This window comes from Maniola hyperantus, chromosome 1 (genome assembly GCF_902806685.2).
Source record: "Maniola hyperantus chromosome 1, iAphHyp1.2, whole genome shotgun sequence".
Lineage (NCBI taxonomy): Eukaryota > Metazoa > Arthropoda > Insecta > Lepidoptera > Nymphalidae > Maniola > Maniola hyperantus.
Window position 1 is genome coordinate 1558358 of NC_048536.1, and position 21438 is coordinate 1579795.

The 21438-nt window shown below is 40.1% G+C and overlaps 2 protein-coding genes across 6 annotated transcripts in view; both read right to left on the reverse strand.

Moving 5' to 3' along the window:
• Zir (dedicator of cytokinesis) overlaps nucleotides 1–21438 on the reverse strand; it is a 375809-nt gene that overhangs the window by 91211 nt on the left and 263160 nt on the right. The gene's annotated exons all lie outside the window — the stretch shown is intronic.
• Nucleotides 1–21438, reverse strand: part of stai (stathmin) — a 56596-nt gene that overhangs the window by 9299 nt on the left and 25859 nt on the right. For 2 of the 4 annotated variants that reach the window (XM_069509358.1, XM_034970046.2), the window contains exons 1-6: nucleotides 16968–17116; nucleotides 9974–10051; nucleotides 6789–6955; nucleotides 4612–4826; nucleotides 4043–4160; nucleotides 3200–3340 (exon numbers count right to left, since the gene is read on the reverse strand). In XM_069509358.1, coding sequence (XP_069365459.1) covers nucleotides 3200–3340; nucleotides 4043–4160; nucleotides 4612–4826; nucleotides 6789–6955; nucleotides 9974–10051; nucleotides 16968–17043 — 795 coding nt within the window. In that variant the 5' untranslated portion in view covers nucleotides 17044–17116. Of the gene's footprint in view, nucleotides 1–3199; nucleotides 3341–4042; nucleotides 4161–4611; nucleotides 4827–6788; nucleotides 6956–9973; nucleotides 10052–16967; nucleotides 17117–17499; nucleotides 17612–21438 lie in introns of those variants that run through there. The other 2 variants (XM_034970201.2, XM_034969893.2) reach the window with 2 other exon arrangements.

Here is a 21438-nt window from a genome sequence, read left to right on the forward strand (position 1 = left end):
GTACAGCCTGATGACAGACGTACAGACAGACGGATGGACAGACGGACGGACAGTTGGTACCTTAAAATCAACGAGTCATCAACTTGAATGCCTCGTTTAGTTGACAAATGATTATACCTACCTATATATTAATTTATTAGATTAGATTATTTTATTAATTGCGAAATTGTATGTATAATAGGCTCTTAGAATTACAATTTGCAATTACAATTTACAATGGCGCGCAATTTTACAATTGTAATTTTTCCAAAGTGTTACACATATTATCAGTGTAATTCATTTTAAACAATAAATAACATCTAAAGGACAAACTAAAAAAAGAAACAATGAAGATGAATGACATGCGTGATGTTATTGACAAACCTTTTTCTGATGATTTCTCTATTTCGTGGCATCCATCCGAATTGATGAATTATTTAAGTTAATCAAGTTCCCAAAATTTTAAACTTTTAGGTCGGTATGTACCTATCGTAGGAAACAAATTGATTTCATCGCCTCATTCTCATAATTCAAGTGACTTAGACCAGCCATACACGGACAGCTTGAAGCAGTCAGGATGGACTGCTTCAAGCTGCGATTGCGTATTGAACTACAGACTTCTACGTACGTACATACACGAACCGCTCAAGCAGTTGCAACTGCTTCGGGCGGTTGGGCGGTCAAGCAGTCGCCAGGCATACACTGACTGCTCGAGCTGTCGACTGCTCTCGCGCAGTTACCTCCGCCCGCGCTCCTCATTTCACGTCGCGCACGCTTCCCGCCCGCATTGAAATTGCTTGAAGCTGCCATCGAGCAGTTAAGCTAACTGCTCGATGGCAGCTTCAAGCTGTTGACTTTGACTGCAAGAGCGGTCCGTGTATGTTGATCACTGGCTAACCGCTCGAGCAGGCCGTGTATGGCCGGCCTTAGGTAATCTTTCGGAGATGATTTATTACTCGATTAATGATTACCTTGTAGAGAAATTTTAGTTTTATTTTAATTTTTGACATTTGTAACATTATCATTTAAATTTGTATTTTTTTGTGACTTAGGGCCGGTTGTTTCAAACCATTGGTCTCCGTAAGATACGTTCGTTAAAATTTAACAGACGTAGACGAACTTTAACATCTGTTAATTTAAGTGCGTTGCTTCAATGTACAAAAAACTGTTCGTCATTGTTATTTTGGTTGCGAAACTAACCCTAAAAATTAACTTACTTCTCCGTATCCTTTTTTTATTTCATTTTAAGTATATTAAATTATATACATAGTTATTAATATTGCTACTTCGCATTTTAAACACTTTTTCTTTCTTACAAATTATCTTTCATCTTCAAAAAAACTACCATTAAAAGCTTTGAATTAAATTGATTCCATTATAATTTGTAAATAAAATATTCCGTTTGTAAGAAGTATGAAGTTACGAACTGATTTGACGATCACCAATGGCGCCAGCACTGGTTAACGTAAACGTAACATTTTAACGAACGTTAGCGCTAATAGATGCTGAATCAACGCTTTTTCTTTACTTACGTTCGTTAGCGCCATATTTAAAGGTTACGTGTCCGTCAAAGTTTGTTGAAACAACCGGCCCTAAGTATTTAATTTGACTAATCAAAACTATGTACACGTTGTTCGGTATATCATAAGTCATAACATATTGCATGCTAATAGGCAGAATTTGGCTGTACCTTTTTGTTTTGTAATATCTGCACTGTTTACCCATATTCGCAATAAAGAAATTTGAATTTGAATTTGAATTTGAAAAGTAAAATTTCTCTTGAAGCTTGAGTATCATTGGCATCATCTACAAATCTGCTATCTCTTTCTAAAGTTCGATGTTCATTACTTTCTGCCGCGTAAGTACTGTACTATGTAATTTTTGCAAGTAGTTCTTTGTTCACACACTGACATAATGCAAGCAGTATAGACAGGCGTTATTCAAATCTAAGAGAGACAAAGGGAGGTCAAGTTGAGGGAGCAAACAAAGCCGGAGGCCCTGAGCTATGTTTTTTAATAATTTAGTGAAGGGGAGACGTCTGACCTTCAAAACGTCTTACTGCGCTGATGTAACAAGGGTATCGCTTTAGCTTCCTACCCTTTCTTAATCATCTTATAAGAATTACAGAACTCAAATTATTTTTTGGATATGGTAATTGGTAGGTAATAAAAACTAAAACCGTCTATTTTGCAAACGCTTTAAAAAGTTTAGCTTTGGAATTTAGGACAAAAGTTGGGGTCCATTCTCTTGTACACAATCTCTAATCTAACAGGTCTAAATCTAGTGCTATCCTTTTCCGCAAGCAACATTATGAAAGGGATAGCAATAGATTTAGACGTGTCATTTTAGTTTAGTTTAGAGATTGTGTACAAAGGAATTAGCCACAATGTGAAGTTATATTTTATTTTCATTGAACTGTCGTCATAAAACTAGTAGGTATAGAATATAATCTGCACCAAGAATGATTTGTCCAGACCAAAAATGTCTGTTGGTTGATACCTACACTTTACCTATTTATAGGATTGTACTGATCTAAGTCACTTGTCGATGAAAATATTTAAAAAAACCGGCCAAGTGCGAGTCAGACTCGCGCACTGAGGGTTCCGTACTACACTCGTATTTTATCGACATTTTGCACGATAAATCAAAAACTATTATGCCTAAAAATAAATAAAAATCTGTTTTAGAATGTACATGTAAAGCACTTTCATTTGATACCCCACTTGGTATAGTAATCTTACTTTGAAAGCTTAATCTTACTAGCAATATTTGTTCATGACCACAATTTAATTTTTTTTTGTGATGTAACCACAAATGCACGTTTTTCAGATTTTTCCCCGAATGTCTGCTATAAGACCTACCTACCTGCCAAATTTCATGATTCTAGGTCAATACCCTATAGGTTTCTTGACAGACCGACAGACAGACAGACAACAAAGTGATCCTATAAGGGTTCCGTTTTCCCGTTTGAGGTACTGAACCCTAAAAATAGCGAGCAAACAACCAGGCGGGTCACCTGATGCAGCAACAGAGAAAACGCCAATGAGTTGCCTGACTGCCAAGAAAAAAACCCATGGAATCTTCTGGAATACCTACCTCGATTTCTCTATTAGCGTTGTATCAAGCAGTCACTTGCCGATGAAGATAATCAAAATTCCCCTGACTCCTGAGATATCCATGGTATCTCCTGTAATGGAATACCCTGGGAAATGCTACTCACGTGATTGCGCAGCTTCTCCCTCTGCTCGGCCTCGAGCTGCAGGCGGCGGTCCGCGGCCTGCTGCAGCTTGTCCTGGATCGAGCTCTCCAGCTGTTGGAATTTCTCCTGGTTGCCCGCTCGCACTTTGCGTACTTGCTCCTCCTGTGAACAAATCGACTACATTACTCTCAGATCAGTAGGTAGGCCTAAAACCTCTTTGTTCCCTCCTTCCCAAGCTACCCCGGTACTTCTACCACTTCGTCAAACGCTCAAATAACACAAATGCCACCCAGGATCATGTTTGGCCCAGCACTATACAGTTGTGCCTCATATAAATAGGGCGCTGATTTTCAACTATTTATTTATACCCTACTACTGGGCAAAGGTCAGCTCTGAGGGGAGATAAAGATTTGGTTTGAGCCACGACGTTTCACCAACAAAACTTGAGGGTACACAAAAAGACGGAAACGTCAAAAAAATTAATGCGAGATAAGTTTAAGCTGGTAGCTGGCTGGTGTTTTTTTTTGGCTGGTGGTATTAGAAGTCTCCTAATATGCGCTGAGGATGGCTACCGAGGGCGTTTTAGTGGGTAAAAACTCTACATAACCCGATCGAGATTGGGCATCATAACATTCCCCCCTCAACAAAAAAAAGTTTAACATTTAGTGTGGAATCAACTCCTTCGGCGGTGTTCCCAACTAGATTACAAGTTACAACATGGGGTTATTCAAGGGGCGACCAACAAATTCCTAAAAGGCCGGCAACGCATTGGCGGTTCCCCTGGTGCTGCAAATGTTCATCACTTAACATTAGGTGACCCGTCTGCTCGTTTGCCCACTATTTTTTTAAAGGTAGAACACTCACGTGTTCCCGGAGGCGCTCCAGCATCTTCTTGATATTCTCGTCGCGTTTGTCGGCCGCTGTGTTCATTTTGTCTTCAATCGCCTTGTATACCTCGGCTGTCTGCTGCTCCAGGGTCAACCTAAAGATCAACATTAATTTACTTAAAACCAACAAAAAATTCTGTTTCCTGAAGTTACTTCGCATTGATCAGTAAAATTATAGCACCTTGCAGATCTCAGATAAGGAGTGGTCAAGGCTTCCCGAAATTGAAAGAAGCGGCGTTAGACAAAGAAGTTTTTTTCCCATAATGACCACCTTTCATTTCGAAAATGGCACACGATGACGATGATGAATCTCGGTGGAAGACCCGCGGGGTGATTACGTATTTCGCGACAGGCTTGCGACAGGCGTAAATCTCACGATCATTGCTGTCAAACGTCCGGCTAGAGAGAGGCAGATGAACTATCGCATTGCTACTGCTGTCGCGTTGCTGTCGCTACTGCAACGTTTTACGTAATCACCCCGCGGAGTAACCGTAGCTATTCTATTTGATGTTACTTGATTGTTGAGACAGGCAAGCAGAAACTGACCTGGTCTTTTCGACTCCTTCAAGATGGTCCTTCAGACGAGCACGCAGCTCATTGATATACGCCTCGCGCTTCTCCTCGTGGGAGTCCATCTTGGCATCGAGCGCCTCCTTTGTCGTGGAGATGAAGTTGTTTGTCTGTTCGCTCCTGATGCGGGACGCCTCCTCAATCTTATGCATCTTCTGGGCAATCGCTGCCATTCTGCTGGCTTCCAAACTCTGCAAGGAAAATTATTCTAACTAGATAATAACAAAGACTTGTAGACTCAAACCTCTGGTAATAAGAACTAAAAACATGTAGGTACCTAATACTTCCAGGCTGGCCATTCCTTTCTTAAAGGGAGAGAGACAGGGAGAGAGAAGAGAACGAGAGAGAGAGAGAGCGCGCGTAAAATGTCCACTTGGCGAGCTACACAAATTCTATTTCTTCTAAAATAGGTAAGCAGGTAATATTACGGTGTTTTTGTTTCGCCAAAAAGGTTACTTCGGCAGGCATTGTAAAAGTTAAGGGTGTATTATTTGCCAATTCTCAAGAATATGAAGAAACGGAAAACTGGGAGAAAATTGTTAGAACCAAGTCACTCAAGACTAAAATGATAAATTTATTTCAGCGGCTACAGAAACGAAAGCTGTCCCAAATCGGCAAGGAGTGGATTTTTCATTACGCCTAATGTTAGGAGGTAACTTTTTATAAGGCCCCAAGAATCCCTTTGTGGGCTTAAAGTAGAGGCATTAGTTTTACGAGCGGTCGCGCGGCTCTTTATGGGCAGGGCGGCGCGGCATACGTGGTGGCCACAGCCGCGAAACTTACGAGATAGGTCAAGTGCTTATCGATTTTATAAGAACAATAAATCACTGCGGCTAACCTTCAGGGCCTAGACTGGTCATTTGACCAGTCTAGGTTATCGAAATTATTATGATATACGAGTATAAAAACGAATAATTTGATGATTTTAATTAATCAATTTATTTGATGTTTGCAGTTCACACCACATCAATAATTTGGGGTGTGAAGTTTCTAAAAGTGAATATTTGAAATTTTGTCTCGGACACACGATATTGACTGTTCTCTGGATCGTTTTTTGTCAAGAATTTCACTTTTAGGGTGCTACCCTATTCAATCTCTAGATTGAGATTTCAGACAGATAATCTTGACCTAAGGATAAATTCTAAATAAAAGCTAAAAAGAGTTCTCTGTGACCGCAATTTAAAAATACCGCTTCGGATGCGGTTGGCACGGTGCTATGTTTTCTCAGTTTTATTGTATGGAGTCGAAGCCTGGACTTTAACGCCAGCGATGAGCAACAAGCTGGAGGCGTTCGAGATGTGGGTGTACAGGCGAATGTTGCGAATCTCATGGAGAGATCGTGTACGCAATACCACCGTGCTGCAAATAATGGGGAAGTCCACTGAGTTACTTAAATGTGTGCAAAGGAGAAAGCTCGAATATCTGGGCCATGTTATGCGCAACCCAAAATACGATCTACTGCAGCTTATAATACAGGGCAAGATAAAAGGCAGACGTAGACCTGGCCGTAGACGAATATCCTGGCTCAAGAACCTTCGCCAGTGGTTTAACATGAGTACAAGATCACTGTTTAGGGCAGCAGTAAACAAGATCCAGTTAGCCTTAATGATTGCCAACCTTCGGTAGGAGATGGCACTTGAAGAAGAGAAGAAGGATAAATTATGACACAAGAGCAAAGTGGAACTAAGAAGGCACTAGATGGCGAACAATTTCGCCCATGCGATGGTTCAACCAAATGAAGTGTGCTGTGTCCTTTACTCTTGAACCTGGGTGTCAGAGAGATATGGTGAATGTTCGTGAGGCGAATAACATCTGGTCATGATGACCACGAATTGTCTGTCAATTGTTACCTACGAGTCTCCTCTCCTCAGCCGCCTTCAGTTTCACTTGGGTCTCTTCGACGGACGGCGTCATCTCGGATAAGTCGGCACAGTGCATCACTGGCACGCTCACCGGCACCGCAAAGATCACCTCGACTGCCATGACTGGTGAAATATCATACTTACACATCTCTTCGCCTCGACCGCCTTCAGCTTCTTCTGGATCTCCTAGACAGGCTACAGCGGCATATCCTCGGCACTAGCACACACACGGGCTCCGCAAGGACCACCTCGTATGCTAGACTGCCTTGACTGGTAAAACATGATACATACGCGTCTCCTCTCCTCAGCCGCCTTCAGTTTCTCCTGGATCTCCTCAACGGATGGCGTCTTCTCGGGTGAGTCCGCGCGGCGAGGCACTGGCACTCCCACCGGCTCCGCAAGGATCACCTCGTATGCTAGACCGCCCTTCGACATCTCTTGGCATCGGATTTCAGTGGCTGTTGACAAAAGAAGATTTTGTTTAACAAAAGTATTAAAGATCAAGAATTACATTTGCTTGGAGATGTAATCTCGCCTTATCTCCAACATCAGAAGTGGGATAAGTCAATAATCAATCCTTCCGGCATCCATGTTTCCTGCCACACACTTAAGTACCTTCAACGCAAGATTAAATAGGTACCCTCTAGGCAAGCACGCTCCGATCAACAATCATAACCACTAGGCGAATTACCTACACGAATAATTAAATGTGATTTTATGTTACGAAATACCCTATAGACATATTAAATAGTATCATTAAGGGCAGTCGACAACATAATTACTTGAAACGAGTACTTATAAAATACATATTTTCGCACCTTACCGATATACACTCAAAGTCCATTACGGTCATGAATGTGGTGCGATGCATTAAATTATAATTACAGAGCAATTAACACTCTCGGCGCTGGGAGACATTGTAAAAGTCAGAAAACCGTTCCCCTCGAGTCAGAACAACGTTTCTTTCTGCCAAACAACCGGACCACTCGGTCAAAAGGTGTCAGGTGTTATTATAGGTGTGTGTCGAGTGCACAATTTTTTTTAGGCTAAAACTTGAAAATTGATCTGCAGCGGAAATTGCACGACAGGACGTCAACGAAAATGCGTGGGTACGCGTGGCCGTGTGCGATGTAATACAAGATTATACAAATTACAGACGAGCGGCAATTGATTTGTTATCCGAACCGTGGCCCGTGGCAGCAAGACGCCTTGCAGCGCGGTATCACATCCCATTACAGTATTTTGCGTTGCGAATTCGCCTCGCGTCGCATCGCAGTTTTATATTTCGGCCCAAACCGCCGCGACACGTTTCGCAATGCACTTCCTTGTAATCAATTTCTCGGAGCAACGTTGAACACGCTACTCGTGTATCAGAAAACGGTAAGTCAATTCGTAGGCTTGTTGCTCCATGATAAAAGCTATTTAATTAAGCCCGGTCCATGTTGCGGATGGGAATTTTAAAAACGAACGGTATCCAGGGGACCGTCGTCGCGTCGCGTCTGGTTGGAACAAATGCAATATTCAAGGTCGGCAGGAATGAGCATATCTACCGAGTTTCATATTTTTGTAATGTGAGTAGCGTCGACAGACCAGCCAATTTCCAATTCTTTTCGACTTCCACGCCTCAACACAAGTCCGTAGACTTTTTTCTGGTTTGAGCAGGTTTCTTATACTTTTTGTTGGTATTCTACAGGATATACTTCGGAAAGTGTGCTTAGAAACTATTTGATATATTATTTCCCGGTTACCATTTTACTATGGGACTGCAAGCCATTGTAAAGGTCTGCACCTCTAATAGTCAAAATTCCACGAACTTTCTTGTTTCTAATACGCACTGCTAGGATATGGAACATGGAATACCCTTCCGGCTTCTTTTTTCCCCGCTAATTTCCATATTGGGACATTCAAGAATACTATCGAAGAGAAAACACCTTCTATGCAGGCACGTTCCAACTAAGCTATCAGGCGCATGGCTATTTTGTTGAAAAAACTTTATTAACATTTTACTGGCTGGGCATTTTACACATTTTACATTTATCATAGCTGAGTTAGGTATTACCACGCAGCAATATCTCGAACAACTTTTGCATATTATAGCTGATTCTAGTGCTGCTATTGCCTATTCTGATAGTATGACAACTACGAGATAACTAAGAATATTTCAAGTGCCCCGTAAACGGTCTAGCATGTTTGTCAAACAAGCCGTAAATCAAATTTGCCAAACACGTAGTTTGTTTGACAAACACTGACTGACACTGACGACCGCAGACGTTTAAATAATTTGACCAAAAAAACCGTAATATTTGACAAACATGTTTCAATGTTTACGGGGCACTTTAAAGAGAAGCAGTTCTATCCTGTCCTATTGTCCTCGAGGCACACGCGAAACATTTCTTAAAGCTTCAACTTTAGAAGTTGGATGGACCGACCGGAGCCAACATGTTGATGCGTCTGTAGATGATTTATTTTACAAGAGGGTACAAGGTAGGGTAAGTCGCCCCACGCGAGTGACTCATAGTAATTTTGCACTCACTCACATATACATATATACACCTATGTATTGTACATGGTTTATACACAAATGTACGTGAATAATCCTCCCCGGGAATCGTATCGCTTTCACGAACTCTAGCTACTGTTTCTGTACGATGAACCGAAGCTTTTCTTTTATTTGAAACAATGCCAGCGCGAACATAAAAGATTGAAAGCGCGTTTAAAAATAATTGATATGAAAAAATATTGTTATAATAAAAAAGGTTTTTAATTACGAAACGATACTATAAATTTTTGTAAAAAAATATCAAAGTAGCTAAGCTAAATTATTTTCTAAATAATTTTAAAATGTAGGTAAAAACACTATCATAAAAATAATAAAAAACTAGCTGCCCCGGCGAGCTTCGTACCGCCTAACAGCCGAATCGACTATAAGTATAGTATGCGACAGGTCAAGATGGCAATCGGGGCGCACACACACACAACCTTCGCGCGAACCCGGTGCGGGCGAGTGCCGGTAACATGCGGGTGTGCGGGGCGTCTCCCCGCCTCATACCCTCATTGCTATCTCAACCTGTCGCGGACTATAAGTATCATCATCATGATCAACCCATCACCGGCTCACTACAGAGCACAGGTCTCCTCTCAGAGTGAGAAGGGTTTTGGCCATAGTCTACCACGCTGGCCATGTGCGGATTGGTATACTTCACACACTTTTGAGAACATTATGGAGAACTCTCAGGCATGCAGTTTTCCTCACGATGTTTTCCTTCACCGTTAAAGCAAGTGATATTTAATTAATTAAAACGCACATAACTTCGAAAAGTTAGAGGTACATGCCCGGGATCGAACCTCCGACCTCCGATTAGAAGGCGGACGTCCTTACTACTAGGCTATCACAGCTTATACTATACTTAAGTATAGAGTACTTGATATAGCACGCTTATAAAAGCGTGTGTTGTTGTGAAGTGTTTTCTACTTACTGATAAATTTAACTTTCTTGGGCTGTTTAGTCCTCGGCTTCCCCACTGGTTTCTTGACCGGCGCTGACCGTCTGTGAGCTAAACAACAACATCGAATGAGAGGGGCCCACCCCGACCGACACGGCGCCCCTCGAGGATAACACGCCCACTGGCTTGCTTGTAACTGTGCGAAATGGCACCTCAAACTGCATTTACCCTGAATTGAGGCGATAAAACCACGTCCTAGTGTCATTTCGGGAAGTTGTTAAACCAAAATGAGCGCGCTTACACGAGCTTTTAGCCATTTTGGCTACTATAGGTCATTGTATAGGTACCTATCGTACATAAATGTAAATCTAAATATATAAAACGAAAAGGTGACTGACTGACTGACTGATCTATTAGTTCTGTGGCCCTACCGCGGTTGTTTGACAGCTACAACGTCATGATCGTAATCATCTCTGATTGGTTAATGCTCGCTCACTATTGGCCACAATGCATTGTTGCAACAAGAATCGCACAAATTCAGCCAATCAGAACAATTGAGATTGTAATAATGATAGATGCAGGTTTTAGACAATCGCCCTGCAGGAAATGAAGCATTTTCGCAAGCATCGCGACAGAAATAGAAAGCCCGATAAAAAAGGAAACAGTAAATTAAGAGGCAAATGTTGTACTATCAACAACACACTCTCAATCACCATCATCCCCCTTCAGCCACGACAATCCAATAGCAATTACGTACAATTCAGTCAGCTTATGTTTATTCGTAGAGCATTTAGTTTTGTATTAATGAAAGCCCGAAAGTAAATCGATAGGCAGTTATAGTGTTGCAAAACGACTGAACAACAAAGCGCCAGTACCCGTAGTACAAGATTTTACGTCTCACCAAACCAAACCAAATTCGAGAGTCGAAATACTTCCGCGTTACAGTAAACTGGATCTTAAAAGCCTTGTTTTAAAGCTCAAGTTTGTCTACACTTCTACAGCCAGCGCTCCAAGCGGAAACATTGCGAAATTAAAATCAGTGGCATTGAATATTTGACTTCAATTCAAGGCTGTTTAGGTCCATTTTACTGTAACGCGGAAGTATTTCGACTCTCGAATTTGGTTTCGTTTGGTGAGACATAAAATCTTGTACTACGGGTACTGAAATAGGAAGTCCGATAAAAGTAGAAACAGTAAGTTAAGAGGCAAATGTTGTACCTATCAACAATACACTCTCAATCACCATCATCCCCCCTTCAGCCACGACAATCCAATAGCAATTACGTACAATTCGGTCAGCTAATGTTTATTCGTAGAGCATTTCGTTTTGTATTAATGAAAGCCCGAAAGGAAACCCGCACTCGCGTGACAAAACTGGAAAGTGCCTATACATGAAAGCAATACTGAAACTACAGTTCGACATAAAAGCAAACAATTACACTGACATAAAAAAAACAATAATAAAAAACCGGCCAACTGCGAGTCAGACCCGCGCACTGAGGGTTCCGTACTAGAATCGTATTTTATCGACATTTTGCACGATAAATCAAAAACTATTATGCCTAAAAATAAAAACAAATCTGTTTTAGAATGTACAAGTAACTTTCAGTAAAAAGTTGAAAATAGGAATATTTGTTCATGAACACAGCCGTAGATCGAGAGAAAAAAACTGTTCTTAAGCATAGGAATGCCTGAAATTGTATCCACACATGCCAATTCAAGTAGTTGAGCATGTCAGATACGATGATCTAGCAATATGGTCTGAACTGATAGACTTCCAGTCAATAACAAAATATATATGTAGATCTTTAATGGAGAGAACATTCTACATCGAAAAATTACCTTAGTAAATGCTGATAGCTCGAAATGTTTATTGGATATAACTTATAAGTAATGGAGATCTGGTTATAAATATGACGAACTTGCTACGTTGAATTCAAAAGAAGTGTGGCTTTAGTAGATACGTATTATTCGTTATCCCTGTCCATACCTTTAGAGCCTCAATAGCTCAACGGGTAAAGGAGTGGACTGAAAACCGAAAGGTCGACGGTTCAAACCCCGCCCGTTGCACTATTGTCGTGCCTACTCCTAGCACAAGCTTGACGCTTAGTTGGAGAGGAAAGGGGGAATATTAGTCATTTAACATGGCTAATATTCTTTATAAATAAAAATAATAAAAAAAAACCTTGACCTTAGAAAGAAGATTCAAAAGACAACATTTAAAGTGATCACGTACATAAAATGAAATCAATTTCAGTAATTACAAAAACTCATTACAGTGCCAGCGGTGAAAAGGTCCACAAGTTCGTAAAGCAATTTTTGGGCTGTTATACAAGGACAAAACGACAACGAGATGAGAGGCCTCTACGTGATAGAAATGTTAAATAGGTACGTAAAGAATACTCGAGAAAATACACCTTACTTTCAAAATTATATACCGAAGACGAATCTAGACTAGGTCGGAGTACAAATAGAATTCCGTTTAGAGACATCCTTACATCCTAGAAACAGATTCAGGATAATTTTAGTTATTTTAAGCTTATTTCGTGGTTTAAGGACATATTCTAATGTAGATAACGGGTACATATCATGATTAATTTGATGTTTTTATTTGTCGATTGTTCAACCCAATTGCACGGGTCGTGGTCACGACGGAATGGGACAGTGGTAGAATTATGCAAACCAAGACGGCATCCCACGACATCGAAAGTTAATAGTGACGTTGTGAGTGTATTTTGCCGGACAGCTCGTGAAGTTCCAGTGAAAAGAACAAAAAAGAGGATAGTGGGCTACTGTCCATGACAGCTCGAACTTCGTCTCCCGCAGCACCGCAGTTATCTACATTAAAACAGGAAAAAAACCAAGCGTTCCTACGGGATTTAAATACGACATATTCGATAACCTGTAATATGGTGTAATAGCTAGTCAAAGTAATAGTTAGTCAAAATAGATTACGAATAATAAGCCAAAGCCTAGTCATGTACTAAAAATAGACGTAAGAGACGGTAGATAGTTGTCCAAAAGCGTTGAAGATGTTATTCAATTAATTAAAGTTAAATACTGCATCGCACAGTAAAGTTGGTAAGACTGAGTGAGTGTTAAAATTAGATATTGAAGTCAATGGCATGTGCGAAAGTGAATCGACAAATATAGAAAACGTGTAAGTATCCCTACTTGGTAATAAAACACATGAGACAGCATTCTACGTACGGTTGGAGCTATTTATTATACACATCTGTACATAGAAAGCTTAGTCACTTTTAGAAAACTAAATGTATTTGGGAAACACATGGGAAATTTTGTATAGAAGCAGGCGTTCTTTTGCGGAAATCCATGATATACCAAAAGCTTAATTTGCTATAATCTGCTGAAACAGGTCGAATCTGTATGTTGCAACATGCAGCATGCGACAATTCACAATGCAAACAAAATTTACAATTCACTTTGCAATTGTGAATTGTAAGGTCTACATCTCCTGAGAATGCTCCGGCGAAACGTGCGTCGAGTTTGTTTTAGGATTTGCGTGGTGCTGTAAAAGGTGAAAGTATTTTTGAGACAGTTCTTGCAATTCACGAAGACGAGTGAATTTTACTTCTGGTTACGTCGTATCGTATACATGGACATTGCGTACCTAAGTGTGCATACATGTCGGACCAATCAGTCGCGAACAATCACTCGCAAACGCACTCATTCTTTACCTTACTTATACCGATGCGACTTAAACACAAGCATGTGCCACTCGCCCTCGTGAAATGTAAGAACTATAAGAGATCAAGGTAAACATTTTACCAATGAAAGTTCATTTCATCACAAAACAATAACTAACAAGAAACTATGTACACATCCCGTGCCTACGTGACATGACTAATACGAAAAATAGAAACACACGTAAAAGACAATGCAGCTGAAAACTTACGTCACGCGGGCCACGGCCGCACTAATGCGGACTGATGCTGCCATATTGCGGTTTTTCGCCGAAGGAACCACTAATCCTTGTTTACATAACCGCTCGAATACCGGCGATCGATGAAAAGGCTTTGAACTCAAATAACTAAATTGCTGGTAAACCATGCTAATATCGCAGTTTTTCGTCCAAGGAACCACACTAAACCTAGTTTCCATAACCGCCCGAATACCGGCGATCGATACAAAGGCTTTGAACTCAAATAACTAAATTCCTGGTAAATTATGCTGTCAAATTGCAGTTTTTCACCAAGGGAACCACTAATCCTCCAGTGTTGGGGACCATATGCAGAGAATCTTTCAGCTTTTATAAAACAACGAAGGTCTGGCACGCGCTGGCTTTCTCTCTCTCTATACATTTCGAAAAGCAATGCTATAAAAATATTCGAATAAGCTAAGTGAAACAATGTAGCGACATAAAAAACGGAGCGGATCGAACATAAATATTTAATGCAGTAGTTACAAATGAAAGGGCAGCCAGCCCCTCCGGCGCCACACGATACGACATGAAAACTGATAATATATTTAAAACAGGCCTTAAAACTCGCGAGGGGGAAACGAAAAGCGAATTTACAACCTTTGGGATTACAAGTGTTACTTCGCGGAGGAGTGTGTTTGAAACTTTGAAGGGGCGCGAATGGGATTGCTTTAAATAAACTAAGAGCTAAAAGAGGATGGTTTTTAAAAATATTTGAGAACATAGAGGGTCTCGTGGTTCATGTTGTTTCTATTAATTAGAGCCGAGTTATGTAGAACTAAATTATAATTGTGCATTGCAGTTAATGAAGATGACGTGGTGAGGAAATAGAAGACTTGGCTAGCTATCATAAAGTGGACTGGAACTATTCATCTCCTTCTGTAGTCTACTGAATAAACAATTAAATGTAGATTATAAACGAAGAGAAAAAGTAAGCTAGAGAACACGATAATGAAGGAGGGACCTGCCGCCCAATTGTGTAAGAAAAACGTATTATCGTAATCGTCAACGAATTTTTCCCTTTGATTGGTGGATTCGCTGTTTATTTTTTTTACAGCCAATCAAAATGCAGAATTTGTTGACGATTACGATAACGATATAAAACGTTATTCTTACACAATTGGGGGTCTGGTTAAAACTAGATTATACACGAAGATAACACGATAATGAAAAAGGTAAGTTTATTAAACCTCTACAAGTTACGAAGTTTGACGATGTTGCTCGTGATAAGCTTTCTTTGGTAGTCTATAATGACTATGTTAAAGTTTTTGAGTATAAAACTTCGTTGTCATTTCGGAATCTCGAAGTTTGACTATAACATAAAGTCAAAGTTATAATGTCGCGTGACACGCAAACTTTTAAGCCTGCAATGCATCGTGGCAGTATTAAATTTTTAAAACATCTGATAACTTCCTCTAACTTTGCATATTTATGGAATATAAATCGCTACTTAGTACTGACTTTACTAAGAATCAGAAAACCCTTAAGCGTATGAATATCTCTCTTCAATAAAACATGCAAGGGCCACTTCTTTGAAATGATACGAATCATGCTACTTTGGTCGACCTAAAAATCAGGACCAAGTGCTGACCGGGTTATAGGTCGAGTACATCTCGAGCTACTAGTGACTGATGACACAATTTTTACAATCCAGAAAGACTACACAAAAAATTAAATTAAAGGCAGTAAATTTTTTGTAATTTTTTTTAAATGAAACTAATCATTAAAATTATTTTAATCTGGGACGTAATCTGAAAGTGTCATTTCCCCAGAAGGCATAATATGACACCTCTTAATATCATACGCTTTAATTGGCAATTTGCGAAGGTAAATGAGGCAAGTAACCTCGTGTCACATTAGCTGAACATCAGAAGGGGTGCCGAACTTGTTGAGTCAATTAAACTCAGCTCTAATAATCCCACCCTAAACAATTATGTCATCTCCAACCCCGTAACGTGTCTTTACAAAAGGGTACATTAGCAATTTGTGTACAAACAGCTACAAACACACTAGCCTTTTATGCAAATGGAAGTCATTTGTAGGCAATAGGTGCCGTTGAAGGGGCGGCAATTAAGGCTTAGCAAATAAAGAATAGTCATCAATAAATAGCCCAAAGGGAATGAGTGACGATTATGCGACGTTTGCGTGTACAGCATTAATAAGGGCTATTATTTGAATGGACATAATCGTTTAAACAAACTGGCGACATGGGGGGCGCAAGTCAGATTTGGGGTTAGATATAACAAGTGACCGAAGTGCCATTTTTTAAATTAATTAAGCAATTAATGTAATTACTGTTTACGAACCGAGTAAAGGTATACATGACTATGTTAAAGGGTAGACTAGAGATAATGTCGAAGGTATAGAAAAGAAAGATGTAACGTTAACTATAGCACAAAATGGTGGACGCATGTGGTTGTTTTAACGAACAGTACAAAATGGTTGACATTACGCAGTTATGTTTAACCGATGATATCAATACGCACACACAGGCTATATCAGCTGTAACAAAAATTAGCGACTGACACAAGGTTTCCAAGATTTTTTTTCCAAAAAAACAACATTTATGAAGTGATAAAGAAAAATATCTCGAAAATAATCGAAAATGATCGAAAGATAAGGTTTTTAGAGTAAGTAACTTTATTTTTAAGCAAAACAATTTCTGTCTCTGCATCTGTCACTATGACACATAAGAAAAGTTGGATACCGGCAACGGCGCAGAACACAAAAGCCGGCCGGCTTCAACTGAGAGGTTATGTGGATTTTAAAACTATGCTGAAATGAGATGCTATGAAAGTATTGAAAATGAGATTTCTTGCAAGGTCCCTAGCTTAATCGTCTGATTGCCTCAGTAAGCACTAATTTGACAAAAGGTATAAAAGTAATTTGAGAATTTAGCGAACAACTTTTTCTCTTGCACCATTTCAATTAGTCAATTCATAATCCTTTACGGTCCATTATTAAAAAATAAATCTGTCGAAATACACAAGCTTTAGTGGGCGTTTTATCCTCGCAGCAAGCATGCCGGCAGAGCCGGTAAAACAGAAGTATCCAGTGTGAGAAATTCTTCTTCGTAGCCGTTCCAACCTGCTGGCAATACGGGCGCGCGGCATGAGTGGCAGAAGCACTGCATCACCGAATCCCGAACTAGTCCTATCAGCATGGTGGTAGCTTGAAATTGACTATCTATCTAACGTGTGGCGGAGTCGCGTCGCGGCGCGTGCGGACTGCGCGACTCTCGTCCGGAAACTGAGCCACGCTGGGGGGAGGGTAGTCGGTCGATAGCGGCACTGCGCCCTGCGGACTCACCCCGTCGCCACCCACCCCCGCCGCGCCGCCGTCCCTAACTCGATAACCCCGCACAAGAAAATAAGCCTACCGAATGGAAAAATAATGTCATCCGCGATTATATTAGCTTCTTTGAGATTTACGAGACAGCATATCAACTTTATATTCTGACATGTATTTGCTACGATTATGTAAATCCAGATTTTTAAAATAAATACCACAGGATAAACTGGATGGCATGAAAGCTCGCGCTGTTTTATGATTTGCGTGAGTACAGAAGACTGTTTCGCAACAGCAGCTTGTAAATGCTTTTAAGTTGATATAGGCGTACCTGAGACGAGCTAATAACTGGAGATGACGCAGTCACACCTACAAACTAGGGTCCAGGGACAGGTGAGACAGACTAATTTGAGAGCCTAGACTCGTTCCGGTCTCGGTGGGCTTCTCGTCGTAAAAACTCCCGAGCCGAGGGCGGTCGGGCGGCGTATAGAGTGAGCGAGGGGGCACCATGCGGCGGTTCCGCCGCCGTCTCGGCGCCGCCACCCGCAGCCAATTAACAGCCAGCAACGCAACGTTGAATTTGTTTCACCATTCGGATTGCTTCCGATTGATTTCCCGTTACTTTAAATCTATTAGCACTGAATAATAATCAAGCACCTCATAATCAAAACACTTGGATTACCTTCTGACACGATAAACCAAAAAGTTTTAAAATACAACGTCACCGTATCGATGGTTATTTAACACGCGGAGAAAAAATTGTTTTTAACGGTAACATAATTAATTGAGACGGTATTGGTAAGTGCAAACCAAGTATAAATGGCTCACATTCTTCCACTATTGCCAGAGAAATTGCACATTTTTAGCAAGAATGTCCTATATTCAGACAGAAAAATAAATGCGATGATGACAATGTCAGTAACACAGGATCTGTGGTAGATCAGCTGATTCTCTCGTATCATCATCATCAACAACCAATTGCCGGCTCACTACTGAGCCCTGGTCTCCTCTCAGAATATGAAAGGTGTTTCCATAGTCCACCATGTTGGCTAAGTACGGCTTGGCAGACTTCATACATCTGATCAGGACATTATAGAGAAGTCTCAGAGATGCAGGTTTCATCACGATGTTTTCCTTCACCGTTAAAGCAAGTGATATTGAACTGCTTAAAACGCATATATATAACTCCGAAAAGAAAAAGATTCGTACCTGTGACCGAATCCCCAAACCCCCGAATAGGACCGACGACCTCCCTGGCGCAGTGGTAAGCGCTGTGGTCTTATTAGTGGAAGGTCCCGGGTTCGATTCCCGGCAGCGGTTTGGAATTTTATAAATCTCTGGTCTGGTCTAGTGGGAGGCTACGGCCATGGGTAGTTACCACCCAACCGGCAAAGCAGTGCCGCCAAGCGATTTAACGTTCCCGCGTAGAAACCAAAGGGGTGTATCTGACTGATACAACGGAGATAATTCAAAGTTATGCTACATTTTAAATTTTAATAAAGGGATACTTAATTTTGTCCTTCAAGTATGATTACGCCTGTATATTGCGAGCATAAAGTATAATAAGCGGGCTAAGTGGGAATTATTAATCTTGGTGGCCCCACGTTGGGCGCCATACCTTCCCTTTAATGAAATTGTTGGTTTTATAAAACTGTTCCGCAGGGATTTGTCGTTGTAACTTTTGACTACCTTATAATATTGTTTCGTGTTATTATTTTAGTGCCTTAATTAGTATATTAAATATATATTATTATATATATATTATTTTAGTGCCTTAATTAGTATATTAGTAATAAAGTGTATTTATTATTATTATGGTCAATTTGTAATTGGGCTCTAGTTTTTGAAAAATCTCATGATCCTTTTTCGTAATCAAATAGGAGAAAGAAAGTATTGGTTTAGATATTACTCATAAGTGCAACCAAAATAACGGAAGTTCGCATACCAACTGACAAACACGCGAAGGTAAACGTGATAGACAATTAGACCATAGGTATCAATTATATGGAGTGGCGGACGGATGTCGGACGCCGCCAGTGGTATTTCCACAGTTCCTTAGTGTGGTCGAGTGGAGCTGAGTCCTGGAATTCCCAGTTAGTACCGCAGGGGGACGCGCTGCAGGGGTTGTTGGCCGTGATCGATCGCCGCGCGGTGTTACCGGTGCACGAGGTTACGACATCACTGACGATGCAGTTGCAATAACCTTACTTCTTGAATTTTACGTGTATCAACCAAAAAAATTATCTGTCTATTCCCATACGAGAAAATTGGATAAGAGAGGTGAAAGCCTATTATTCGTAGCCTAGCCTTCGCGTGTTAGGTATACTATAAAATTTTGGCAAAGCATCATAATAATTATCAACTTTTGCTAAGACTTTAAGAGAAGTGTAGATGCTCAAAGATTTGTACGAAAATCTTTTAGGCCGTTTAACTTTGACATTATAATATTATATTCTTATGGGACAGGCAGGATATTAGTTTGTAGAATGAGAAAGTCTGAATCTGGGGTGTTGTGATGCTCTCTAGGAAAAGTATACAGCAGTGGATCCTACATCCAATATGGTGATTGATTCCTTCCCAACAAATAAAAGGTATTATAATAAAAAAAGCCGGTAAAAATAGGTAATATGATCCTAAATTGAGAAGGATGAGAAAGGCTCTAATATCGGGTCTGGTGATGCGCAATAAGGTTTGCAGCGGTGGATTCTACAGGCTAAATGATGACTCATCCCCACAAACAAACAGTCCATCGCTGGTAATATGGCTGGATCCTAAATTGAGTAGGATGAGAAAGGCTGAGGATCAGGTGTAGGGAAGGATTGCAACAGTAAACTCTACAGGCTAATATGATGATTCATCCCTTCCCCAAAAATAAAAGATACCTATCGCCGGTAATAAAATAGGTAGTATGTATGGATCTTAATTGAGTAGGATGAGAAAGGTTGAGGATCCGATATGGTGATGCTCAGTCACTAGGGAAGCCCTTCAACAGTAGACTCTACAGGCTAATATGATGATTCATCCCCTCCCCACAAATAAAAGGTACCTATCGCCGGTAATAATAGGTAATATGACTGGATCCTAAATTGAGTAGGTAACTGTATTCGTCTCCAGCACAGCAACAAGTTGAGTCACGTGCTAGCCGGCTCCAGCAAAGAATATTAAGAAGCAGCGGCGCGCGTCCGCCACCGAGACGGCTTATCGATTTTGCCTTGTTTCAGGCACTTCAGGTTTTGTTTGAAGATCACAATCCAACTACATATCACGATTATAATTTAATAACTTCTACTTTGTTACTTTTCTTTTTACTTCAATGCGAATTTTCGTCTTCTTGGAGATTCAGATTTTGAAAATGCAGATTTGTTCAACATTTTTGTGTATTTGTTGTTTCAGGAATTTTAGGTTTTACTTGAAGATCACAATCCGACTACATATTATCACGATTATAATTTAATAATTACTACTTTGTTACTTTTCTTTTTACTTCGGTGCGTATATTAGTTTTTGAAGTCAGGCTTCGGGATATAAATTTTGAGGCTTTTAATTCATCTTTAAATTATGCATAGGTTTATGTAATTTTTTAATAGCAAAGACATGGTCTCGCTGCAGCGCTGTCACGAAACATAATGGAAGATCAGAAGTGGAATTTAATATAATAATTAAAAAAAACTGTTAATATAAATAAAATGTACTAAATGTAAAATGCAATCTATTTGGTTCCACAGAAGATGAAGCGAAATGGCTGGAAGAAGAAAGCGTGCTTTTCAAAATGACTACTAAACTGACTCCAGTAGGAATATAAGTTAGCAACTCTCGAAAAGTTACTCAAGACGTTAGTATGAACAGCATTTGCATCTGTCGCTGAATGCAAAGTCACGTAAGCTCTGGAGTCTATATTAAATTTGAAAGATTTATTTTACAAGTCCCGTCTTGTTGCAGAGAAAATGTCCTAGAAAAATCTAGAACGCCGCACGACAAACCTTGAAATTATTTACTTTAAAAATTCTTTGAAAATTAGATTCAAAACCTATGTAATTCTTTTTTTGCTATTTGCATACGTAATTTTGGACATGAATGTTATGATAGGTCGTCATTAGGGTTCGTAATAAATTGGGGAAAATTGGTGAAAGACCTTTTCGAAGGGTGAACATGTGTATTTATTACGTGACATAATTAGGAGGCAAATATTACGCATGGAGTCGGTTCAACAATGGTCGCTGGAAATTAAATAAGGTCAGAATTAATATTATTTCAAAGGTGCCTGGTGGAG